This window comes from Giraffa tippelskirchi, chromosome 10, assembly GCF_054371585.1.
Source record: "Giraffa tippelskirchi isolate mGirTip1 chromosome 10, T2T-mGirTip1v1.2.pri, whole genome shotgun sequence".
In the NCBI taxonomy this organism is placed as follows: Eukaryota; Metazoa; Chordata; class Mammalia; order Artiodactyla; family Giraffidae; genus Giraffa; species Giraffa tippelskirchi.
The window spans coordinates 99,068-125,232 of record NC_137284.1 but is presented as its reverse complement, the minus strand read 5'-3'; the positions used below and the strand labels follow the sequence as shown (position 1 = coordinate 125,232).

Genomic DNA, 26,165 nt, shown 5'->3' with positions numbered 1-26,165 from the left:
GGGAAGGTGGACAGGCAGGCCGGAGTGCCCATCCAGGCTTGAGCACAGGCTTGGAATCTCTTTCCCCTGGAGGGGGGCCTCCAGTTCCCCTGTCCCGCTCCTCAGTTGGGCTCCACCCATTCGCGCTGGGCTGGCCAGGGTCTTTCTTGGGAGCCTCGGGCTCATGCCCCAGAGCACAAAGGGTACTCTACTGCCCCCCCATCCCCCACCTACACCTCTAGCCCCCTCAAGCCAGGATGGGTGGAGGAGGAGGACTCCCTCAGAGCCAGGCCTGCGTGATGGGGGCAGGAGGTCCTATCTGTGAAAGAAGGAACACCACAGGCAGGATGACTGAGCCTCTGATCCACGGCTTCCTCCCTAGCTGGACCCCAAAGCTATAATTAAAGGTTCAGGCGGAAGGGATTATTCTAGAGGAGGGGCAGCGCCCCCCACAGCCTGAGGCTGGAGATAATGTTCAGGACACACTTCCTCCTCTGGCCTCCCAGGACTTGGCTCCTTCCTGGCAAACCAGGTTACAGGAGGACAGTCAGCCTGGGGCCCGGGAAGGCGGGGCTGGGAGCCCAGAAGCGAGTCCCACATTTAGAGCAGGTGTAGCTTCCAGGGAAGAGCAAGGTAAACTGGTGTTCCTTGTGGAATGCAGTCACATCATCAGTCACCATCGGAGTGTAATCGTTCGTGAGGATGGAGACCAATGCTAAGTCTGGGGCTTAGGACCAACGTGGTGAGATGTCCTGCTGCTGCTTGGCCCCTGGGCTCACACCCACACTGACCTGGTCTGGAGACAGCTGAGGAATAAATACACTCTGGGCTGTGGCCTTGATCACTGTCACTAGTAACCCTTTAGTCATTCTGATGGTGGGTTGTGACCCCACCACTATCTCTGACTCTGCACTCCTCCAGCTTAACCCTCAGCGGTGCGGAACCGAGGCTCCGCCCAGCCTCCTAGCTGCCCACTCGTCCACCCATCCCTTCTTTCCCCACCCTCCGTCCATCTGACATTGACTGAAAACCTGCTCCAGGCCCCAAAGTCTCCATGGTGAACGCACTAGTCCCTGCCCTTGCGGGCCTGACCACCAGCTACAAGAGACGTCTGAGGAGACATCATTTGCTCAGGGCCTGCGTGACCTGAAGACACATGAGGACCTGAGGGAAAGGCCCCCAGACTGAGGCACCGGCGTGGGTCAGGGCGTGGCACGTCCAGGACAAGACAGGAGGCCAGCGCTGGGTGCAGGGGCAGGTGGCAGCGATCGGACCACTCAGGCCTTGGGGCCCTGCTGGAGGGTTCTGGGCAGAGCTGTGCAGAGACACGAGTATTCTGGAAGGCTCGTCCTGGCTGCTTTGGGGAGCACCTGTGGAGGCTGGATGGGGAGGGCAGGTGTGGGTTCAGCGGGTTCAGCGCTCAGAGCCCCAAGACAGAACAGATGACACCTTTGGCCTCTGGCAGAAGGGAGTCTGAGGGCACAGGCTAACTGGGCCCCACAGATGGCTCTCTGCTCTCCAGAGGACACTGACGGGTCAGGCAGTGCTCTCATCTGGCCACTTCCATTCTCTCAGGGAGGTTAGCACAGGCTTTTCACTGCAGGGGGTGAGGGGCTGTTGCCCAGAAGGAATGTGGAAGACTCTCAGAGTGAAAACAAACTCACTAACTATCGTTTGGTGTGGGAGGGAATGAACAGCTCATCACCTGCAGAAGTAAGAGAAAAAGGCTCCGAGCTCACAGGCGGTGACTGGCAATGCTACAGCGACCTCCTTCCCCTCTGCTCCTCCGCAGCCCAGCCCCCGAGGAACAGCGGCCTCTGGGCTAGCCAGGGGCTGTGCCCAGGTGGAGCAGGGCTGCCCAGTAGTTCAGGTAGAGAAGGCCTGACCATTCAACCAGGAATTCCAGCGTCAGAGAACTTCATAGTAGCTACACAGCGCACTGCCTGCTGACTTCCCAGGTATTTAGGGTTACCTCTTAAATTATGTTACTTTCCCCTCTTGCCTTCTCAAACCAACTTCTTTGGTCCTGCTCTTTTGTTGAGCTCCTTCCCCACAAAGAAGTGAATGTCCTTTCCAGAGAGAGCCAGTCTTCCCTGCAATGCAAGCAACCTGAAGTCCCTCGGGAGCCATAGCAGGGGTTGGGCCTGGAGTTGCTGGTCTGAGGCCCTTTCTCTCCCAGTTCCAAGCAAGCTTCCTTCTGCCAAGCCCTGTGACAGGAGGGGACAGCTGCAGCTGCCTCCTTGAGCTATAAAAAGCTCCAGCAACCAAGTGAGCAGAGGGCACACCGTGTGCACACCCGGAACTTCACTAGACTAGGAGGAGCCCAGCCCTACAGCTATGCTGAGGTTGGCCCCCACCGTCAGGCTGCTGCAAGCCCCGCTGAGGGGTTGGGTGGTCCCTAAGGCACATATCACTGCCAAGCCAGCCAAAACACCCACTTCTCCAAAGGTAGGTCCCACCAAGGCAGTGGGGGGTGAGGAGTGGGGGGCCCCTACCCCAGGCAGGGCGAATGGGTGGTCCTGAGATGTTTTCAGGATGAAGTGGGTTTGGGGCAGGATGCAGAGGGGAGAGGGGCTTCCTTCAGGCCTGCTTACAGAGGGGACCCTGGTGCTCGGTCTCAGACCCTCGGCTGGAACAGTGTCCCAAGTTTCCGAGCGGGGTCCCCGCGGCCATCGCCCACACGCCAGGCTCCCAAAGCTGCAGTCAGTCGGCGGGCGGGCCCTCTGCTCTCAGGCCCCCCTCGCCAACAGCAGTGCTGAAGGCCGAGGTCGCGGGGCGGGGTGGGGGGGGCGCCCAGGGCATCTCGCTTCACCACCCGTTAAAAGGAAAGAGTGGGCTGCTTTGAGGGTCTGTGAGAGCCCAGGTGAAAATGCAAACCTGCGACCCTGGGGCTCCAGGACAGTCAACAACTATCTCTATTTTAAGCATAAATAAGCCAAGGTCTAGGTCACTGCCCAAGGTCATAGGACTAGATCTGAAGCCAGCCTTCAGTCCCTATTCTAGGCCAACGTTGCTTAAATCTCTGGGAGTGAAAAGTCAAAAAGGAAGGATTGGTCTCCAACCTGGTGTCGATTCACTCTGGGGAGGGGTGGGGTGACTGGTCCGGGCTGTTTCAGGAGGAAACAATGAAGGTGAAATATAGCTGGTGCTTCGAACCGGGCTCCAAGGGTGCAGCCACTGAGAATGCAGGGTGCCAGGTGGTGTGGCCTCTACATATGCGAATGCACGTGCGTGTGCGCACGCGCGCACCCCCCCCCCCCCGCACGTATAGGGAATCCCACCCAGGCTTCTGAACAGGAGCACCACTCAGAGCAAGGGCCCCAGACTTGTTCCAAGCAACTTGACACCACACCAGACCCGCACAAGTCCGCAGGTAACCAGAAGGGAGGGTGCTCATCCTACTCGGTGGGAAGGAGTTCAAGGTCAAGGAGCAGGCCAGGCTCTCAGGCAGAGGGTGGGGCTGTGATAAAAGGCCCCACCCAGAGAACAGAGTCCAATAGGCCATCCTCCCTTACAACGGCAGTGGTCACTGCTCACACCTTGCAGATAAGGCTATCTGGGGCAGCTGGAGCGAACACCACTGAGCCAAGGGTCCAGCGGGAGCCAAAGGGGCAGGGCCGTGTGTCTAGCTCTTCACCCCGCTCTGGTTAAGCCCCCGGGACAGAGGCAGTCGGTCTGGGCTGAGCGGACTCATGTGCGTTTTCTCGACCCAGGAGCAGGCCATCGGGCTCTCTGTGACGTTCCTCAGCTTCCTGCTTCCTGCCGGCTGGGTCCTGTACCACCTGGATAACTACAAGAAGAGCTCAGCAGCATGAAGGCTCCGTGGTCGCCACACCAGGCCCAGACAGGAAGATCAGATTAAAGCCCTCCTCCTTCCTCACGTCTCTGGTGATTCTCTGTATCTGCATCGTGCATCTCCCCCACTGCCCCTGGATGCCCAGGACTGGGCTATCAGAAAGTCGGTTCCTGTCAGCACTGGGGTACTCAGGCCACAGAAGCTGCTGGCTCGGTGGCAATGGGTGGACACATTAGACACCACGTCTCCCTGAGCGACAATACAGGCAGGACTCTCTCCCTCGGCCGCTGTGCCCACCACCCTCTGCCCCGGCTCTGCCCATGGCCAGTGTGGTCAGGGATGCCTTCTCCTCAGGGTAGACGGTGAGGAGAACCAAGGCCAAATTTCCACCAGGTTCCATCTCCTGCTTTTTAAGAAAGTCGGTTCCTGTCAGCACTGGGGTACTCAAGCCACAGAAGCTGCTGGCTCGGTGGCAATGGGTGGACACATTAGACACCACGTCTCCCTGAGCGACAATACAGGCAGGACTCTCTCCCTCGGCCGCTGTGCCCACCACCCTCTGCCCCGGCTCTGCCCCATGGCCAGTGTGGTCAGGGATGCCTTCTCCTCAGAGTAGACGGTGAGGAGAACCAAGGCCAAATTTCCACCAGGTTCCATCTCCTGCTTTTTAACCACTTCAGGCATAGGCTTAACCTGGGAGCTAAGCCTAAGGAAACAGAACCACAAAAAGGACAGAGCAAGGCATTTATTACAGAAACATCCGCAAGCTGCACTGGAGAAGCCGTTCACACATGTGGGTGCGGTGAGGTCAATGCTGGAATGGGTGCCCTCCACCTAGGAGGGGTTTTCTTCCCCATCCCTGCTGCCTCACCTGAGCCCCAGTGACCTCTCCACTGCAGAGGCGTCCAGAAAGGAGGCTTTTGCCTGTGGCTGCTCCCCTCATCAATGACAGTCCTCTGGGACAATCGGCACAGTGAGAACAGTCCCTACCCCAAACCGAATCCCACTCCCACCCCTGATTAAACGCAGGTCTTCTCAGCTGCCTGGATCATCAGCCACGAAACACCTCCCCACAGACAGATCAGGGCAGGAAGCCTAGGTGAGGATGTCGTGGGCCTGGTGCTCCACCAGCATCTCCATGCTCTTCACGTCGGTGCACCACAACTCCAGGCGGTCCTTCATTCCCTTGATCTGCGTGCAAGCCAGGACACACGTGTGTTAAGGCACTTGGGAATCACAGCAGCTGATAGGGCAGTCCTAAATTTCCAGCTAATTCTTTACAGCAGCATTATTAACAAGGACATCAGAGCTGGGGGAGCTGGGTGTGCGAGATGGGATTGTCCCGGTCAATTCTTACCAGAAGGACATTAAGAAAAACTTGCATGCAAGAAAACAGGCAAGAATGGAGGAAACCTAGAGGATTCAACTTCCAGAAAATATAAATAAGATAGATTTTAGCTCAAATCACAGATCCAGAAGAATATTTAATCAGAGTACCAATTTTAAGATTAAAAGCCATCATCAAGCACAACCAGCACTGTTATCACAATAAGCTTTAAATGCAGGGTTCAAATCTCAAGCTTGCATTAAATTAGGTTCTTTGAAAAGCCCTTAGTCCATAGAGCAGTAATTCATTCTCTGAAATCTCTTGTCTAATAATGCTTTCTTCCTAAATGGCCTCCATCCAAATGAGACTAAGACAGCACAGATACAACCCCAAACACCAGAAAGGTGGACTCTGTATTTCAAGCACATTACCTGTTGCAAATCCAACACGCGGGGCTGCACCCAGGTCATGTGAACCCGCTTATCCACCTCGTCAATACTGCCTTTCACCAGCCCCACCGAGAGGGCCTTCATCACCAGCAACTCCACCTGTGCATAGAGGGGGCTTGTGTAAGACACTCTGGCGCCAACACGCACATCCCTGTGGACCCCGCCAGCTGTGGAACACGAGGGGAACAAGACTCAGCGTCTCTGTGACCTGAGTCTAGGGGTGGTGAGCTCACACGGGAGTCCGGACCCCGGGAAGCAGCTTTGCTGCTGCAACATCCTGAGTCTAAGAACTACATACCTCGTTCACGGTGATTTTAGCACTTTTGGCAATTTCTTCAAAAGTGAGTTGCCTATGATTGGCAGGTCGTGTAAAAGTCATCTGAAAAAATTTTTTTGTAAGTCAGAGAACTGATTGATAAAGATATTTTTGTCAATACTTGCTCTGAAAACATAGACCTTATCAGTACCCTACATACTAAAATTTTCTTAATATTAGTCACATATCTTATCTTACTCAGACTAAGTTTCCCATTCCTAGACAAGAAGGTGAAATAGGCTTTATGGTCGTTTTCTAGAACAGTCATTACTCATCTCCTGAATGAGTGCTTGAGGCTGCCATGTGCCAGGGCTGTATGTGGAGCTGGCAACACTGCGATGAAATAGACGCATAAAGCGCTTTTGGTCAAGCAGCTCACATTCCGGTGCAGGACAGAGGAGCAAAGGCAAGCGACAGTTCTTTCGGCACAGAGGGAGGGGGAATCCCTCCCTGAGGGGTCACCTAAGCTAAGGCTCAAATACAAACTAAAAACAGCAAGTGGCAGTAAAGGAAGAGCAAAGCTGGTTGGGAGGCGGGGGGCAGGAGAACCACCACCTCCACAGCTTAAGCTGCACCCCGAGGGCCTTCAGGGTTTACAGGGCCCTATGGCTCCCGGCAGGGTCTTAGATCACCGAGTAGGTCCTGGGTCTTGCTCACCTCCATGAGGCACAATAACTGAATTTTCCTCAGAAGCTGGGCTTCGTTGGCTGCTAAATCAGGCTGTAAAGCAATACAACATCAGTTACCTAACCTGGGTTTTGAAATTCTTTCTACAATAGTCAATGGAACAAAAAGAAACTGGGCAGGTGCAGACATTTTCCACTTTAGGTCACTGGGGCTCGTCATTAGCTTCCAGTGATTTGAAGCTCATTTTTCTCAGGAAATCATTAGAAGAGTGCTTAGCTGAAGACCTAGGATTTTCCAAGACAAAGAATCTACAAAGCAAGATTTGTGCCACTGCCAGGAACACGTGGGGCAGGGCCACAGGTGTGTGCTGGAGTTTCAGGGAGACTCTCGGTACAGGGAGGGCAGGGGGGTCAGGGTTAGAGAGCAAAGGGACCCCCGGGCCCGGCAGGGGGACGGAAGGCGCTCAATAACCCAACAGACGCATGGTGAACAAACTCCACAGGCGCACAGCCAACTCCACGGGACTGACCTGCTGGCCCCAGGCGGCCTTCAGAGTCTGGAATCGCTCTACGTTGCCACTGTTAAAGGCGTAGAGGGTGTCAATCAGCCACTGCCGGTCAGTGTCCCTCAGCGACTCCAGCACAGGGTGCATGAGCTGTGAGGACAGACATGGTCAGCTGACAGAAGCTCAGTCTCCCCTGGGTTCAGGAATCTGTGCCCCAGGTCCACTTACCAGCTCACCAAAGTTGAAAACTCCCTCGCCAAGAAGTCCTGCCAGTCCCAGCGTGAAAGCTCTCTCCTGCTGCTCAGACACTACGGCAGCAACACCTCCAGTTACACTCCAGGCACAAGAATCAGTTCTGTTTTGCTTTAGAAATCTCCCATAAAAAATAAACTGTTTTCTGTAATGGTTATATTACAAAGCCCTAACATCAGTTATCTCGTTTCAAGCACTGCATTGACTCAGACTGTACCTGGAACCGTATACGCAGCTTTGGTAGGAACGGCATTCACTGCTTCTTTTCACCTAACTGCACGTGAATCTACTGGTATTTTCCGTATATCTACTGCCTGGTGGGGTCTGCTCCTCATCCCCTTGCCTGCTGTGGGAAGCAGCACCATTTCGTATCCAGCTTAGAGCCACCACGTTTAGCCTCTTTTGACTAGAATTAACCTACATTTTGTCCCCTTATTCTCTTGACCATATTAGTTGCTTTTTCCAACATAGTTTTCTTGAGATGTCGCAATTAAAACTGCACTAACACTTTTAGGAATTGCTGATCTCCTTAGCTTCAACAGTACACTGTGAGACATCTAAAATATGCTAAAATAGGGTAAAATTTCTTTTGTAAACACGTATTTCTTGCACTATCCCCAAAAGTCACTGGTCACTTTTCTTCCACCCCCAAATCCTTGGAAGATTCTTGTAATTTACTGCCCTGGGTGTAGCACTTCAGTTTCATGACAAGAGTCCCAGGTTCAGGGACGTCATGGTGCCTTGCAGGGGGTCAAGGCATTCGCATTGCTCTACCTCTCACTCCGGCTCAGACCACAGAAAGGAGGAGTTCCGGAGCAGGAACAGTAAAGGGGCAATGAGGGTCAGCCTCACTGCCAATGAATTAAAAGCTGAAAACAAATACAAAGCAAAAACTAAGGCTTAAACAACTCTTGCTACCACATGGGCTTTCTTCTAAAAGAAATAAACACATCTGGGTGATTTCTGAGATCAGGTGCCTCGGCCACGTCCCAGCTACTGCGTCATGTGAGCGAGCCCCTCACGTGACACAGGCCTTTTGGTCATGTTACCTGGCAGATCCTTGATGTCAACACAGCCCAGAAACCGCAGAGCATCTTTGTAGTAGGACGCGTGGTTTCCAATTGTTTGATAGTATTTACTGGAGAGGTCGTAGAAACGACTGTGAACGGATGTCACCCCAGGGAGGTTGTTGAGCATTTCTTCAACATCTTCGATAGTTTCCTATACACAGGAAGCAAGCACGCTTTCTAACTTAAACGTTTTTCAAGTAACACATGACAAGGTGAAAAGCATAAGCCACAAAGACTGGTGAGTTTGGCTACGTTAGAATGGAAAGCTTCACTTCAACCTGTGTGGTCTCACGCTGGATGCACGTGCTCCAGGGGCGGACTCTGTGTAAGGGTGACAGGCATCACATCAGCAACTTACTCTTCAGCGGCTTTGAAAAAAAAAAAAAGCACCAAACCTACACACACACAAACACACGTACAGAATGACAGGGCAAAGAGGAGAAATGCTGACAACAAGAACCTGAAGTGAGGGCAGAGGAGAGTTTTCTCTGCTATTTTTGCAACTTTCCTGTAATTCAAAATTACTTAAAAATAAACAGAGAGGAAAATTAGGATTTTTTCCCCTTACAGTTTTAAACAATGATAAATCTGTATTGTGGCAATCTCACCTTTGTAACTTGCAGGTCACCGATATTTAGCTTTAGAGCTCCAATCGCGGTTTTGCACAGGATCACTGCCTCATCACTACTTTTCACCTAAAGGCATCAGAAATGAGGGACCCTCAGAAGTGTGGGCAGTGGAGTAACAAGGAAGGCATCTGTATACTGGCTTAACTTGCATGACTACAGACACAACGGTCTCCGGAGCTGTGAAAGCGGGCACAGGCACAAAGTGTAATTCACATATGTTTATGTGATCTGGCTCAAACTTCATGTTTACCTTCTCACGAGTCTTTTCCAGAAAAGTGAGAGCCACATTAGGATCTAGAAAAGAAAGACCAAAGTCAGAAGCATCGCCAACAGAGTATCCTGTTGTACCTGTAAAGTATCCATCTTTACAGGTGGGATAATCTTTGGGTTTAGACCATAAAATACAAAACTTAGAATTATATATTGTTTACTGAAATCCAAAAGTTCAATTAACTTATACTTTGAGATCATTTTAATTGCCATTAGGATCTGCTCCTTTATGAAACAAAGTGAGACTCACCAGTCATCTGTCTAACTACATGTAGAATGATTTCTACCAGGGACAAAGGATTCACCCTGAAATAAAAACCCAGTCTTTGAACGTCAAGAAATCAGTGTATTCATTTTCAAAAACAAAAACAAACGGAAGAATTTTACCTGTGTTCAAATTCACTGATGAAGTTTTCATAAAGCTGTGGAACCAAAACATGGAGACTCATTATAAGACGTCTTTCATTCTGCAAAATCAAGACTTCAGACACTAGCATGATACCCATCAGACAGCAGGCACTGCGTGAGTGTGTGCTGAACAACACAAGACCCAAACTGAGGCTTATTAAGCCCACATAAACGGTCACCACTAGGGACTTACTTCCCTGGTGGTCGAGGTGTTACGAACCCACCTGTGGTGCAGGGGTTATGGGTCCAACCTCTGGTTGGGAACTAAGATCCCACATGCAGCAGAGCAACTAAGCCCGTCTGCTGCAACAACTGAGCTTGTGCCACAACTAGCGAGTCTGTGTTCCTCAACAAAGATTCTTCACGACTCTCGGAAGATTCTGAGTGCCACAACTGAGACCCGACACAGCCAAATAGATAAATAATTTTAAAAATGATCACCAATAAACTACTGAAAAAAGCTAGTTGGTTTTTTTTCCCCTAGCTTTTAGAATTAGAACCTTGTCCCATGAGACTCTTCCAAGGACCATCATCTATTTGTCCTCCAAAGTCCTCTGAATAAAGCAGACTATCCGTTTGAAAGGCTCACTAACTAAACAGAGGTCAGAAGGTTGCAGGCTAATTACGTCTCATTATCAGATATCAGCGCCACTCAGCAAACACGTGAGCACTTACTGAGAATGTTTACTAAGTACTACAGCACAGAATGTGCAAGACAAAAACTGAACTTCTGAGGAGCTTCTGGCCCAGCGGAGAAGCCAGACTTGCAAACAAATGACAACCCTGTGAGTTAAAAAGCAAGGAAACAGTTAAAAAGCAAGCTGGATCAGCCGATGAGAGAGACTGCAAAGGTTATTTCAGAAACTGATGGTTGAGCTTTAAGGAATGAAGAGCAGTAAGAGGTGGACAAATTTGATGTGGCAGAGGGAGCAGCTGGGAAACCATTTCAGACAGGAACAAACATATGCAAAAGCACCAAAGAAATAACTGTATTATGTTGTAGAAGTACTTCTGAAGGACACAGAGACTGGGCCTTGGTCTCTATCCTAAAGTCAAAGCTATACCAGTGGACATATACAACCATATTTGTATTTTATACACATGGCTGGATGCAAAGAGGATGGGAAGGAAAAGGATTGAAGGAGACAGAACAGTTGAGGCCATGAGTAGTCACGACAGAAGAGAGAGGGGAGCAAAGCAGTGAGGATGACAGAGAGTCTGAGAAATCTGCAAGTGAACTGAACCAGACCTGCTCAGTGTGGGCAGGTCACACAGAGGGGAGCTGATGACAACCTCTGAGCTCACAGCTGGGTAACAGGGTGGCAAAGGGAGTGCCCAGTATGGGCAAAGCTGGGAGAGGGAACCTCCGGACAAGTCAACTTTGGATAAGGAGAGTTTCAAGTTCCTTTGGGTATGAAGACTGAAAGATGGAAATGTCTCATGAAACAAAATGTGGCGAATATATACACACAATGGGGTGTCACTCAGCCTAAAAAATGAAAATCCTGCCATCTGTGACAATGCAAATGAACCTTGAAGGCATTATGTGAAGTGAAATAAGTCAGGGAAAGACAAGTACTATTTAACCTCACTTATATGTGCAACCTAAAAAACTAACTCATACAGAGAACAGAATGGTGGCTGCCAGTAGCAGGGGTGAAGGTGGTCAACAGGTCAATGCATAAACTCCTACTTATAAAACAATCAAGTCCTGGGGAATGTAGTGTCCAGCATGGTGACTACAGTTAACCATACCACACAGTATACCTGAAAGTTGCTAGGAGAGTAGATCTTAAAAGTTCTCATCACAAGAAAAACAAATCAGTAACAATATGAGGTGATGTGCTAACTAGGCTCACTTTCCTGATATCTTTCTCCTTGATGCCTTTCTCTTGGATTCTGAATGAATCAGACGTGTATAAACGCATTGGAACTGAAAGCTAGTTTGTAATGGTAGTTTCAGTTATTTGCTTTAATTGTGCTTATAATGAAGCTTACCACTTTGGTATTCCACCATCTGGGCTTCTAAGGTTTTCTTGTGGTGTATATCTATCGGTTTGACATTTTACTACCTTAGGGAATAAATACTGAGACAGCTCTAATTTATCATTGTTTCACATAATCCAGAAGATAGCATGGCCAACAAAATCTCCAGGCTTACAGAAGATTACAAGTTCCTTTAAGTAGCAAAACGCCAAACCGATATACACCACAAGAAAACCTTAGAAGCCCAGATGGTGGAACACCAAAGTGGTAAGCTTCACTACAAGCACAATTAAAGCAAATAACTGAAACTATCGTTACAAACTAGCTTTCAGTTCCAATGCGTTTACACACGTCTGATTCATTCAGAATCCAAGAGAAAGGCATCAAGGAGAAAGATATCAGGAAAGATTTCAAAGAGTAGTCTCAGATCAGTTCAGTCGCTCAGTCATGTCCAACTCTTTGTGACCCCATGGACTGCAGTAGGTCAGGCTTCCCTGTCCATCACCAATTCCCGGAGTTTACCCAAACTCATGTCCATCAAGTCGGTGATGCCATCCAGCCATCTCATCCTCTGTTGTCCCCCTCTCCTCCTGCTCCCAATCCCTCCCAGCATTAGGGTCTTTTCCAATGAGTCAACTCTTCCCATGAGGTGGCCAAAGTATTGGAGTTTCAGCTTCAACATCAGTCCTTCCAATGAACACCCAGGACTCATCTCCTTTAGGATGGACTGGCTGGATCTTCCTATAGTCCAAGGGACTCTCCAGAGTCTTCTCCAACACCACAGTTCAAAAGCATCAATTCTTCGGCGCTCAGCTTTCTTCACCGTCCAACTCTCACATCCATACATGACCACTGGAAAAACCATAGCCTTGACCAGACAGACTTTTGTTGGCAAAGTAATGTCTCTGCTTTTAAATATGCTATCTAGGTTGGCCATAAGCTTCCTTCCAAGCAGTAAGTGTCTTTTAATTTCATGGCTGCAATCACCATCAGCAGTGATTTTGGAGCCCAAAAGAATCAAGTCTGACACTGTTTCCACTGTTTCCCCATCTATTTCCCATGAAGTGATGGGACCAGATGCCATGATCTTAGTTTTCTGAATGTTGAGCTTTAAGCCAACTTTTTCACTCTCCTCTTTCACTTTCATCAAGAGGCTCTTTAGTTCTTCTTCACTTTCTGCCATAAGGGTGGTGTCATCTGCATATCTGAGGTTATTGATATTTCTCCCGGCAATCTTGATTCCAGCTTGTGTTTCTTCCAGCCCAGCGTTTCTCATGATGTACTCTGCATATAAGTTAAATAAGCAGGGTGACAATATACAGCCTTGACGTACTCCTTTTCCGATTTGGAACCAGTCTGTTGTTCCACGTCCAGTTCTAACTGTTGCTTCCTGACCTGCATACAGGTTTCTCAAGAGACAGGGCAGATGGTCTGGTATTCCCATCTCTTTCAGAATTTTCCACAGTTTATTGTGATCCACACAGTCAAAGGCTTTGGCATAGTCAATAAAGCAGAAATAGATGTTTTTCTGGAACTCTCTTGCTTTTTCGATGATGCAGCGGATGTTAGCAATTTCATCTCTGGTTCCTCTGCCTTTTCTAAAACCAGCCTGAACATCTGGAAGTTCACAGTTCATGTACTGCTGAAGCCTGGCTTGGAGAATTTTGAGCATTACTTTACTAGCGTGTGAGATGAGTGCAATTGGGCGGTAGTTCAAGCATTCTTTGGCATTGGAATGAAAACTCACCTTTTCCAGTCCTGTGGCCACTGCTGAGTTTTCCAGATTTGCTGGCATAGTGAGTGCAGCACTTTCACAGCATCATCTTTCAGGATTTGAAACAGCTCAACTGGAATTCCATCACCTCCACTAGCTTTGTTTGTACTTGAGCATATTTAAATACTGTGACATAGCATGGCAAATCATTTACCTTAATGAGACCATCTCCTTGGGCAAAGCAGGGGTCCTGCACAAAATCAAGCACTTGAAGTGTCAGCTGATGCCACAACCTGAAAAACACAAGGCTCTTAAGACCTATAACCTAGTATCAGTCACAGACACCTTCACCTTTGATGGTCTTATCAAATAACAAACACTAATCAGTCTCTAATGTTTAACACAAGAATGCTAAAGCAGATGCTTTTTAAAGCTTAGTTCTTTCCCTGTCTCTACCATTCCATGGTTATGTCACTAAGAGATCACTCTAAGACTGTTTTCTCAGCTATAAATGGAGAACATCTTTCTAGACTACCTCAAAGGGTTACTGCAAGGCTTGACTGGAAACTAGAACTTTGGAATCATACGTATGGAATTTGAAATTATGGCTCTTCTACCTATTAGCTGACTACCTCAGGGAAGGAGCTTAAACTGAGCTTCAGTTTCCTCATCTATGAATAGGATGAAGGACTGAATGAGCTAATACAGAAAACCTCTAGAACAATGACATAGTGCATTTGAAACCAAAGGCTAATTCTTAAGAATGCAAGTAAAATGCATGAAAAGTACAAAGGGCTACACAAGCAGTTATTTGTCAAAAACTATGATTTTTTTCTTAAAATCTGCTAATGGCAGAAGGCTGCTATCATCAAAACACATATTGAATATCCATGCAAAAGGCACAATGCTAAAGGCCAAAGTTGTTAACAGAGGAGTGTTACAAGAGCTGTATTTTCCTGTGAAAAATCGCTAACCCACTAACATCTTATTCATTTAAAAAGAGACTGCTTAGCAATTGATAAACTTAATTGTTCTGAAATTCATAAATTCATCCTGTTTCCTAACAAACCCATACTCCAAGATCTTTCTAGGTGCACAAAGCCCAATATGAAATGCAACGGAAAGCTGGGGCCATGGCACACGAAGTGGTTGCACGCCAGCAGAATCCACAGGGGAAAAAACGCACTGATCTCTGGTTTGTCTACTCCAGACTGCTGAGAAAAATGACTGTAGGTGCAATCACACTATGACAAGGCTAAATACAAGACATCGGTATCTATTCAGCTACAGTCGCTGGGTCCAGAAGGAAGCCTGTGGCTCTCCTCTTCGTCCTGTGGGATGTCACCCCTTTCCCTCCTTGGTCCTGCCTTCCGGGTCCCTCAGCACACCTTCTCTGCCTAGCTTGTCCCCATTCACTCCACACAGGTCCGAACGCCCTCAGTCCACCGAGGTCCAGGCCCACCCCGTCCTCCCTGTCGCTCTCCTATCCCAAGAGGCCCAGGGCCCTTCGGCTCGGCGCTCACTTCTTGGTGTAAAGCTCCTCCAAACGGTGCCACACGGCGGCCTGGCCGGGCCCGGAGCTCTGACTCTGCTGTAAGAAGCCGGGTACGTCCTTCATGACGGCAGGAACAACCGGGAGAAGCAGAACCGCGCTGATGCCAAGGCGCGGGGGAGGCCGCCGGAAGTGCTCACTCACTTCCGGCGCTGCGTCACGCGGGGCAGGCTGGGAGCACTGTGGTCAGGGTTAGGCGCTGGCTGGTTGTCATGGTAACCGCGCCTCTTGGCTTTGGACCCAGTTCTCTCCAGGGTTTGTAACGGATTTCCCGAGAAGCTGGCCGTGCTACTGAGGCAGCGACGAGCACGGGCGCCTAGGTCGAGCTGGCTTTGTGACCTTTGTGACCCAACGTTCTCGACTCAAATGTGGTTAACAATACCACCTTCCTAGTAGTGGCTTGCGAGGACTAAGTGTAAATATGCCTGACCACAGAAAGCGCTCCCAAAAGTGTTCGTTATCTCCATTTCAACAGAAAAAAGGTGAGAGCGAGGGTCGAGAAATTCAGGTTCCAGGTTTGGTCTCGGGAACCAGAGGCGGGAACTCAACAGAATAGGAAACCGCCCCCACCTGACGTTCACCTCCACCTGGGCTGCTGGGACGGGGAAAGAGAACATGAGGCCAGGCTAGGCGCTCGCGAAGACCTGGCGAAGGCGCGCTGGCGGGGCGGGACGCGCTGGGCGGGACGGCCAGGAAGGACGCGCAAGAAAGACGCGAAGGAAAGACGCGCAGGGGCGGGCAAAGAGCGTGAGGCGAAGGTAAGTGCGCGCTCGCGGGGGGCGTGGCGCGCTCGGGGGCGGGGCGGGGCGGGGCGGGGCGGGGCGGGGCGGGGCGGGGCGGGGCGGGGCGGGGCGGGGCGGGGCGGGGCGGGGCGGGGTGCGCTGGGCGGGACGGTAGGAAGGACGCGCAGGAAAGACGCGCAGGGGCGGGCAAAGAGCGTGAGGCTAAGGTGAGGGCGTGCTCGGGGGGCGGGGCGGGGCGGGGCGTGCTCGCGGAGGGGCGTGGCGCGCTCGGGGGCGGGGCGTGCTCGGGGGCGGGGCGGGACGCGCTGGGCGGGACGGCCAGGAAGGACGCGCAGGAAAGACGCGCAGGGGCGGGGAAAGAGCGTGAGGCTAAGGTGAGGGCGCGCTCGCGGGGGGCGGGGCGCGCTCGGGGGCGAGGGCGCGCTCGGGGGCGGGGCGCGCTCAGGGGGGGCGCGCTCAGGGGGGGCGGGGCGCGCGCGCACGAGACCCCTGGGCACCTGACACTGCGCGCTGCGGAGAAACATGGCGCTGTTTCCTTGTTCGGCTGTTCCAGCCTTCAGGTTCTGGGGCCTGCGAGGTGCGCGGGCGTGGACCCGCTGGCCTCGGTTCGTTCCGGGCGGGGGCGGCTGCGGGGCCGGGCGGGGCCCAGGGAGGAGACCGACCCCCTCAGGCGAGCAGGGATGTCAGGCTTCCCTCTGCGTGGTCAGCGGGACGATTGGAGAACCTGAAAATGGCGAGTCACTGCTCAGGCGGCTCTGAAGGGCGTTCCGGAGTCCCGGATGGCAGCGGTTTCTCGTTTCTTCCCAAGGGTATTTTGGACGTGTGTGAACAACACTTAATGTTCATTCTTGACATCCGGCCCCCGTTTGAGTTAGATTCTGTTCTGTACCTCTCCTTTTTTTTTTTTTTTTTTTTTTACTTAACATGTCTTGGAGTTACTTCCATTCTAAACTTAAATGCTTTCTCAGTCTTTTATGCTAATCTGTAGAAGTCCATTCTTTGGACGTTTCATACTTAATTTAACCAGTCTCGTGTTGAAAATGTTTCTAATCTTTAGTTATTACAAATAGTGCTGTGTTGAATAACCTTGTTCGTACTCCACCTTTTGGATAAATCTCTAGTAGTGGAATTCCTGTGTCTACATTTTATTGCCCCACATAAACGTCATGCAATGAATACTCCCACCAGCATATGTTCATACCCTTACTCACGTTCATACACAGTAATTGCACATTTTGAATCCTTGTCTAGAAATCGGACATACAAGTGGAAAAATCTTAAGACCATAGTTGTTAATCACAGTTGTTAGGAAACTAACTTAATGCCCAATAATGGACAAATATTTAAGTAAATAATGGTACATTAATTTAATGCCTTCTTACACAACTACCAAAAATACTGAAGAGTTTAATAAAGAGATACCAAGGAGGAGTCTTTCTTTCATCCAAGAAACTTTTGTTGGACTTATCATCTACCAGACTGTTCCAGGTGCAGTGATGGAGCAGGGGTCAAATTGTTGCCTCCACGGAGCTTATTTCAGTTTCAGAATCTGCAGGCAGTTGTGTGGGTGGGGCGTGGCTAAATAGTGACCTTGTCTACCACCATCATTCAGTAAATCCTTGCTACCACTTGCCGCCCAAACTGGAGGCATGAAGGCACCTGTGAAGAGCAGTTTGCTGGCATAGGCTGTCTACAGTTTGGAATTTCTGCCTTTTGAGCCTGTATCTTAGGGCTCGTGTTTGAAAGTGTCCTTTGTCTCCATTTCCCAAGCAGCATCTGTGCTTGCTCCTCAGCTTACCCCTACTCTCAGTAAATCTCACTCCACGTAGCATTTACTTTAAGTCATACACCTTCAGTATTTTCTAGACGTTTGGTAAAATTCAGTCCCTGTGTTTTTCAGTGACGGACATTTTACTTGTGTAGATGAGAAATACACATTAAGTACCCTGAGTAATACCTTGCACTCAAGAAGGCACTCAACAATGGGTTTTATTTCAGTACCAGCAAGCAACTTTTCAGTTTTCCACAGATGCCAACCGGATGTCAAATGTAACTGAATTCTGACTCTGTCAACCTGGAGACATCACCAGGTTCCGCAGGTTAAGGGCTCAGTCCCAGGACTGACATCACTTCAGCCACTGATCCAGGTCCACTTGTGCTTCTGACCAACTGACTACAGATTGGAGCTTCCCGTGACCCCCTCCTCTGATGTGATTAATTTGCTAGAGCTGCTCACAGAGTTCAAGAAACCAGTTTACTTAGTAGATTGCTAGTTGATTAGAAAGGATATTAAAAAGTATGAATGAACAACCAGATGAAGAGATAGCCAGGGTGAGGTTTGGGAGAGTTCCAAATGCAGGAGCTTCTGTCCCTGTGGAGTTTGGGGCCTGGCATGTGGAAGCTTTCTGAACCTCTTGGTTTTGGGTTTTCATGGAGATCCACCTCTCTAATTGTGGTTGGATTCCCTGGCAACCATACCCCATCCTTAGGGGTTTTCCAATAATCATCTCATTAATATAAACTGTAGTTGTAAGAGGCTTATTATGAATAACAGGACACCCATTTCACTTCATAGCTCTGAAGGGATTTCAGGGCCTGAGGCCAAAAGACCAAATACTGTAACAGAAGGTGTTCCCATTCCTCTTAGGAAATTCTAAGGGTTCTGGGACCAAGACCAAAATCATATATTGTTAGATATAGTCAAAGCTATGGCTTTTCCAGTAGTCATATGGATGTGAGAGTTGGACTATAAAGAAAGCTGAGCACTGAAGAACTGATGCTTTTGAACTGTTTTGGAGAAGATTCTTGAACATCCCTTGGACTGCAAGGAGATCCAAAGAGTCAGTCCTGAAGGAAGTCAGTCTTGAATATTCATTGGAAGGACTGATGCTGAAGCTGAAACTCCAATACTTTGGCCACCTGATGTGAAGAACTGACTCACTGGAAAAGACTGATGCTGGGAAATATTGAAGGCAGGAATAGAAGGGGTAGACAGAGGATGAGATGGTTGGATGGCGTCAGTGACTTGATGGACGTGAGTTTCAGCAAGCCCTGGGAGTTGGTGATGGACAGGGAAGCCTGGCATGCTGCAGTCCATGGGGTTGCAAAGAGTCAGATGCAACTGAGCGAATGAACTGAACTGAATATATATATAATTCTAAATCACAATATCACAACTTCCTTCTCATTCCTTTTGTATTTCTCATAATTTGCATTTAGGAGGAGCACAGAAATGTTTGGTTGAGGACCTTAGGTGAACAGATGTTCTTGATGCTATGTGAAGTGGACATTTAATAGCTGTGGTTGTAGCTAGAGCCACCTTTTTCCTTCCTTACTGTATGGTTTTCACTGGAAAACCCCCTTTGGAGATTTCATTGACGTGCACTCAGGAGAGCTGCCTTGTCTGGTGCTTTTATGGAAAACTTGGGTGGAGGAGAACTGTCTTCAGAATCTGTGGGCATCTCTGGAAGAGCATGGGGAGGAGTGGGAAAGCATTGTCTCCCTGCTGTATTTCCTGCACTTTCTGCTGGGAGGTTTACAGCTGTGGAGTTTTTCAAAAGACTGTTGGAATCATCTCTGGCTCCCTTGCTTTTGGCTTTGGCAGCCAAGGCTCAGGGTGCTTGAGTGACTTAATGAGGCAATGGTGACTAGGGCTCTGACTCCCCTTTCGGTGCCCTCAGCCCTGCCTTCCCTTGCCAGTTCCTCTTTCTCATTACATACTTTTCTGAGGCCTGTTCTTTGTAAAACCAAGATGATGGTTTGTCAGGAGAGGCGTCACCAGTGGACTGAGTGGCCAGTGAGCTCCTGAGTTGCACCGTTGTTGACCTCAGTGGACTGTGAGAGGCAGCGTGCAGTGTTACCTCAGGAGGGAAGGGGTGACAGGCACCCGAAAGTGAAGAAGGGGAGCCAGTACTGTCACCCTTCAGAGGAGGGCGACGATGACTTCTTACTGGGTTGGGCAGTGGCTTCATGAAGGAGGTGGCTTTGACTCTGGGAGACTCTAGACATACTGAGGGGTAAAAAGGTCTTTTCAGGTAAAGGAGCTGGGTTTAGAGAGTGAGTACAGCAACCAGGAAAGGAGAGGTCTATGAGAGGGAGTAGTGGGCTTGAAACTGTCACTGGGGTGGGGTGTGTTGTGCTAAGATGCTCTGCTGCTGTGGGGTCCGAGGGCGTCAGGGAGAATCTCAGCAGCAGGGTGTAAGCAGGTGAGTGTGCAGACTGTGTAGGAGCAAAAGGAAAACCAGAGACAATGGACAGACAAAGTGAGCTAGGACCACACTCCTGGAAGGTAAGCTCTGCATTGTCCCGACCTGTATCTGATGTGCTTTTAGAGTGCTTATTTCTTGCCTTGTATCACAAATGAGTAAAATAAATACTCTGTTTCCTCTTTTTTGTGTCTGTATTCACTTTAGATTTATCAATCATTTGGGGTGGGTTTTCATATCAGTTTGTTTTATCTCTTCCTGTCAGGGTGAAGGGGTCAATACCGAGGGCCGAAGTCTTAGCTGTGGGTCACGGGGGCCTTCTGGAAGATGGGCGTGGTGGCTGCCAGCCTTGGGGTGAGAGGCAGATGCTCTGTGTAGTGGGCCTGGCCGTCTTGAACTCTGGACAGGTTGCCAACACGCTCCCAGGAGGTGATGAAGTTGTGTAGCTCAGGTAGATGCCGAATGAGGCCCTGAGAGCAGATCAGGAAGTCCAGAGGCCTTCAGGCCCACACTGGGCTCTGCCTGTGTGCCCCGCGGCTGCAGACTTGCTTCAGGTGGATGTATTCAGGTGCTGCTCCTGTTGTGCGGTTTGTGTTGTCTCTGTCTTCTTTCTGGTGCTTCCTGGTTGTGGAGCGTTTTACTGAGTCCTGATGCCTCTCTGAAGCCTATGGCATCTTTATTGTGTGTCTTGCTCTTTTTTTCTTGTGGAAGACCATCTCATACTCCAAACAGTTAGTACTGTGAGTGTCTCAGCTCCTGGCTTCTGCAGATGACCTGAGCCTCCTGGAGTTTTGCAGGGTGACCCCCAGCTCCAGTCGGCTCCTGCCTTGCCTGGGTTGTATCGTATTTGGCTGCCATATAAAATGAGCAGCCTCCTGAATGGCTGCGAACATAGAGGATGGAGTCTCTGCAGCAGTTTGAATCCCTTGATGTCAGAATTTGAATGTTTCTTTTTGGAATGGTCTCTTGAACCTATTTAATTAACATCCTGTTAATATTTGGCAAAGGTACAATAAAGGACAGAAATGATATGGACCTAACAGAAACAGAAAATATTAAAAAGAGGTGGCAAGAATACACAGAAGAACTATACAAAAAAGATCTTCATGACCCAGATAACCATGATGGTGTGATCACTCACCTAGAGCCAGACATCCTGGAATGCGAAATCAAGTGGGCCTTAGGAAGCATCACTATAGCTAGTGGTAGGCGATAGAATTCCAGTTGAACTATTTCAAATCCTAAAAGATGATGCTGTGAAAGTGCTTCACTCATATGCCAGCAAATTTGGAAAACTCAGCAGTGGCCACAGGACTGGGAAAGGTCAGTTTTCATTCCAATCCCAAAGGAAGACAATGCCAAAGAATGTTCAAACTACTGCACAATTGCACTCATCTCACATGCTAGCAACGGAATGCTCAAAATTCTCCAAGCCAGGCTTCAACAGTACGTGAACCGTGAACTTCCAGATGTTCAAACTGGATTTAGAAAAGGCAGAGGAACCAGAGATCACATTGGTTTGATCATCATCGAAAAAGCAAGAGAGTTCCAGAAAAACATTCACTTCTACTTTATTGACTATGCCAAAGCCTTTGACTATGTGGATCACAACAATCTTGTAGAAAATTCTTAAAGAGATGGAAATACCAGACCACCTGACCTGCCTCCTGAGAAATCTGTATGCAGATCAAGAAGCAACAGAACTGGACATGGAACAACAGACTGGTTCCAAATTGGGAAAGGAGTACGTCAAGGCTGTATATTGTCACCCTGCTTATTTAACTTATGTGCAGAATACATCATGAGAAATGGCGGGGCTGGATGAAGCACAAGCTGGAATCAAAGATTGCCAGGAGAAATATCAATAACCTCAGATTTGCAGATGACACCACCCTTATGGCAGAAAGTGAAGAAGAACTGAAGAGCCTCTTGATGAAAGTGAAAGAGGAGAGTGAAAAAGTTGGCTTAAAGCTCAACATTCAGAAAACTAAGATCATGGCATCCGGTCCCATTGCTTCATGGCAAATAGATGGGGAAACAATGGAAACAGTGAGAGACTTTTATCTTTTCTAGGGCTCCAAAATCACTTCAGATGGTGACTGCAGCCATGAAATTAAGACATTTGTTCCTTGGAAGAAAAGCTATGACCAACCTAGACAGCATATTAAAAAGCAGAGATGAAAAAAAAAATTTAAAAAAAAAGCAGAGATGTTACTTTGCCGACAAAGGTCTGTGTCTAGTCCAGGCTATGGTTTTTACAGTAGTCGTGTTTGGATGTGAGAGTTGAACTATAAAGAAGGCTGAGTGCCAAAGAATTGATGCTTTTGAATTGTGGTTTTGGAGAAGACTCTTGAGAGTCTCTTGGACTGCAGAGAGATCCAGCCAGTTCAATCCTAAAGGAAATCAGTCCTGAATATTCACTGGAAGGACTGATGCTATAGCTGAAACTCCAATACTTTGGCCGCCTGATGCGAAGAACTGACTCATTTGAAAAGACGCTGATGCTGGGAAGGATTGAAGGCGGGAGGAGAAGGGGACAACAGAGGATGAGATGGTTGGATGACATCACCGACTCAATGGACATGAGTTTGAGCAAGCTCCAGGAGTTGGTGATGGACAGGGAAGCCTGGTGTGCTGCAGTCGATGTGGTCACAAAAAGTCAGATGTGACTAAGCGGCTGACCTGAACTGAATATTTGGCATAAAGTCTGAGATGTTTAATTTGCTTTAAATGTCACTGCGTATTTGTCACATCCTTTCTATGTTAGGGTGTATGGCTCTGCAGAGAGCACCCCCAGATGCTCTTGGCTCTAGCTTGAGCCTTCACTAGCTTTTGATAACAGGAATTGTGAAATGATACTTTCCTGAATTGCACAGTTCCCATTAACCTTAAAGATTTGCTCCCAAATACATCTTGATTTCAGAGTTTCTGTTTTATCCCATGATAAGAAAGATGGTCATTTGTGGGGCGGGAAGGAAGTGTAGTCATTCTTAGTGGTGGGACTGGTGGAAGGCAGACATTGCTCATTCTCGTGGGCATCAGCTTGATTCTCATCGGTTACCTGGCTGCTCCTTCTGTCAGTATTTCAGGTGGAGGGCGGCCCATACCTTGTTTTGCTGGTGTGTCAAGTGTCACTGGAGGTGGAGGCCACAGTCAGAAGAAGTTTCTCCTGCAGGACATCGCTGAGCTGATTAAGACCAGAGCCTGCCAGAGGGTGGTGGTCATGGTGGGGGCCGGCATCAGCACACCCAGCGGCATCCCAGACTTCAGGTGCCGTGCACTCCCAGAGCTCCTCCTGGCTGCCCATGGCTCACTCCACTCCCTGCTGTCTCTTGAAGGGCTCAAAGCCTCTCGCTTCTCTCTGCAGGTCTCCAGGGGTCGGCTACTACAGCATCCTGCAGCAGTACAAGCTCCCCTACCCTGAGGCCATTTTTGAGCTCTCATTTTTCTTTCATGACCCCAAGCCATTTTTCACTTTCGCCAAGAAGCTGTACCCTGGGAACTATAGGCCTAATGCCACTCACTACTTCCTCCGATTGCTGCATGAGAAGGGGCTGCTTCTGCGGCTCTACACACAGAACATCGATGGGCTTGAGAGAGGTGAGCCTCGGTCCTGTTCACACCTTTTTGCTCCTGCAGGGAAGGCTCAGGTGCCTGTTTCTAGGTAGGGCTGGGCCTAGTGCTTATTCCCCATCCTTGTGGCTGATTTTGACCCAAGAAGTTTTGCCATCATCTCCAGCAAAAATGTCCTCTTTGTGTTTTAAGTATCACTGTTAGGACCTCAGTGGTGGACCCATTTTCTAGGTTGTGAGTTTGGGATAGAGCTAAAGATGACATTGGAAGCTTCTGGTTTTGCTGATCTGATGGTTTTCTTTTTTCAAGTTTTCATTATGGAGTTTTGAGCACACAGTGAGAAGAACGTAATGAACCCTCATATCCTCATTATCTCATCATGGCCAGTCCTGTTTAACCTGTGTCCTACCCCCATCTTCTCTCCTGAGTATTTTGAAGCAAATCCCTCTCATCATAAATTTAATCTATAAATCCAGCAATGGATATCTTTAGAAGGTAAAGACTCTAAAACACAACCATGATATCATTATCACACAGAGAAATCACTAACAGTTCCTTAATAGCAAATTCAGTGTGGTGATTTCTTGACTGTATCTAAATGGTGGCCACACGCAGTGACTCGTGGGTCACGCTGGCCTCCGGCCGTGCCCTCTGGAGCAGCAGTTGCTGGGCCTTTTCTTTTTTTGCGGGTGCTGACAGTCAGCTCTCAGCAAGCCAGCAGCAGCTCAGCCGGGCTACAGATGTCTTGTGAATTGAAAAAAGGGTCTGTCTCAACTCCAGGAGAATGTTTACTTGCTAGAGGGACTCTACAACTTGGAACCACATAGGCAGTAGTGAATACCCCAGGGGGATGATCTCTTTCCTGGAAATGCAGCAGGGCAGCCTGGTGGGAAGTGGAGGTGTGCAGCTGTGCCCTTTACGTGTGTAGAGTGAGGATGATGGGGAACGTGGCAGCGAGGACCGGGTCTTCATACCCACGGCCTTCCAGAGCTCACGGTGGTGACAGAACTTGCATGATAAGTCACCTTTGGTTTGTTTTTCCACAGGTTTTTGGAAATGTATCTATATTAGCAATATTTTCTTACTCTTGGTGTCTGTAGCGTAGAAAATGTTTTTCTTGGTATTGGGTATAATTTGATCTAGACTTACGTCAAATGTTTTTTCTACTGTGTTTTCACAGGCTTTGGTTTTTTTTTTTCCCCTTTGGCTGTCCATTAATGAAAAATTTTTTTCCATTCATCAACATGAATCAGCCATAGGTACACATGTGTCTCCTCCCTCTTGAACCTCCTTCCTACCTCCCACCCCTGTGGGTTGTCACAGATGCCCAGTTTGAGTTCCCTGAGTCACACAGCAGATTCTCACTGGCTGTCTGTTTCACATTAGTGTACATGTTCCCACACTGCTCTCTCCATTCGTCCCATCCTCTCCTCGTCCTCCCCTGGTGTCCATAAGTCTGTTCTCTGTGTCTGCATCTGCACTGCTGCCCTGCAAATAGGTTCATCAGTACCAGCTTCCTGGATCCCATATGCACGCATTAATAGACGATATTTGTTTTTCTCTTCCTGATTTACTTCACTCTGTATAACAGGCTCCAGGTTCCTCCACCTCACTAACACTGACTGAAATGCATTCCTTTTTGTAGCTAATATGCCACTGTATGTATGTACCACAGCTGCTTTATCCATTCATGTCGGTGGACATCTGGGTTGCTTCCCTGTCCTAGCTGTTTGTAAATAGTGCTGCAGTGAGCACTGAGGTACTTGTGTCTTTTTCAGCTATAGTTTTCTCAGAGTTTATGCCCAGTAGTGGGACTGTTGGGTCATATGGTAGTTTTATTCATAGTTTTTTTTAGGAATCTCCGTATTGTTTTCCATAGTGGCTGTATCAATGTACATTCCCACCAACTGTGTAAGAGGGTTCCCTTTCCCCCACACCCTCTCCAGCATTTATTGTTTGTAGATTTTTTGATGATGGCCATTCTGATTGGTGTGAGGTGTTATCTCATTGTAGTTTTGGTTTGCATTTTTTTAGTAGTGAGCGATGTTGAGCATCTTTTCATGGGCTTCCCTGGTGGCTCAGATGGTGAAGAATCTGCCTGCCATGCAGGAGACTGGGTTTGATCCTTGAGTCGGGAATATCCCCTGGAGAAGGGAATAGCAACCTACTCCAGTGTTCTTGCCTGGGAAATCCAATGGACAGAGGCACCTGGCAGGCTATAGTCCATAGGGTTGCAAACCGTGCCAGACAACGACTGAGCAGCTAACACACACACAAACACACACACACACACACAATTATGAGCTATGTTGAGAATTTTTTCCATGTGCTATTAGACAGGCTTTGTTTTAACTGTAATTTGGCTCCTTGCCGGAGCCTCATCACTGAGCTTATTCTCATCAGCGGGGTTTTGTCTTCGGGTTATAGAGGCGAGGCTTCCACGGAGGGCTGCGGCTTCTCCTGGGGGCCTGCCACGCCCAGAGGGGACACTGAAGGGCTTGTGTGCCTGCCCCAGAGACAGTAGCACTTAGCTTCGGTTTGAATTTCAGCATCTGGTATCCCTGCCTCAAAGCTCGTTGAAGCTCATGGATCCCTTGCCTCTGCCACCTGCACCATCTGCCAAAGACCCTACCCAGGGGAGGACTTCTGGGTAAGTTGTCACAGGGAGTTCTTTTCCTCCCCACTTCTACTGGGAGTAATCTGGAGAAGTGGTGTTTTATAAGCATTGTGTTGGAAGGACAACAGGACAGTAATACTATGGAAA

The 26,165-nt window shown here is 48.9% G+C and overlaps 3 protein-coding genes across 27 annotated transcripts in view; 2 read left to right on the top strand and 1 right to left on the bottom strand.

Moving 5' to 3' along the window:
- The first annotated feature begins 2,254 nt into the window (after positions 1-2,254).
- Positions 2,255-3,859, top strand: LOC145524219 (cytochrome c oxidase subunit 8B, mitochondrial). Its single transcript, XM_081536059.1, has 2 exons — positions 2,255-2,427; positions 3,693-3,859. Exons 1-2 carry the CDS (start codon positions 2,317-2,319, stop codon positions 3,792-3,794), a joined length of 213 nt encoding a protein of 70 aa, XP_081392185.1. The 5' UTR covers positions 2,255-2,316; the 3' UTR covers positions 3,795-3,859.
- Positions 3,860-4,505: 646 nt separating this feature from the next.
- PSMD13 (proteasome 26S subunit, non-ATPase 13) lies at positions 4,506-15,595 on the bottom strand. 4 transcript variants are annotated; one of them, XM_081536028.1, is made up of 13 exons: positions 15,451-15,595; positions 13,543-13,621; positions 9,608-9,642; positions 9,471-9,526; positions 9,201-9,244; positions 8,930-9,016; positions 8,301-8,472; positions 7,228-7,307; positions 7,024-7,149; positions 6,525-6,587; positions 5,850-5,930; positions 5,534-5,650; positions 4,506-4,966 (listed from the first exon to the last, which is right to left on the bottom strand). In XM_081536028.1, exons 1-13 carry the CDS (start codon positions 15,495-15,497, stop codon positions 4,871-4,873), a joined length of 1,083 nt encoding a protein of 360 aa, XP_081392154.1. In that variant the 5' UTR covers positions 15,498-15,595; the 3' UTR covers positions 4,506-4,870. The 4 variants fall into 4 exon arrangements, with proteins under 4 accessions (XP_081392154.1, XP_081392153.1, XP_081392156.1 ...); XM_081536027.1 differs by lacking the exon at positions 15,451-15,595 and adding an exon at positions 14,852-15,018; XM_081536030.1 differs by lacking the exon at positions 9,608-9,642 and having other exon boundaries at positions 13,516-13,621.
- The window catches only part of SIRT3 (sirtuin 3), a 32,094-nt gene continuing 20,988 nt past the window's right edge, over positions 15,060-26,165 (top strand). For 4 of the 22 annotated variants that reach the window (XR_014067319.1, XM_081536035.1, XM_081536037.1 and 1 more), the window contains exons 1-4: positions 16,115-16,228; positions 22,910-23,098; positions 23,196-23,428; positions 25,951-26,051. Coding sequence is in view for 18 of the 22 variants with exons in the window: in XM_081536035.1 (XP_081392161.1) it covers positions 16,146-16,228; positions 22,910-23,098; positions 23,196-23,428; positions 25,951-26,051 (606 nt within the window). In the remaining 4 variants the exon portion in view is untranslated. Of the gene's footprint in view, positions 15,639-15,925; positions 15,998-16,114; positions 16,444-22,909; positions 23,099-23,195; positions 23,429-25,950; positions 26,052-26,165 lie in introns of those variants that run through there. The other 18 variants (XM_081536038.1, XM_081536039.1, XM_081536043.1 and 15 more) reach the window with 18 other exon arrangements.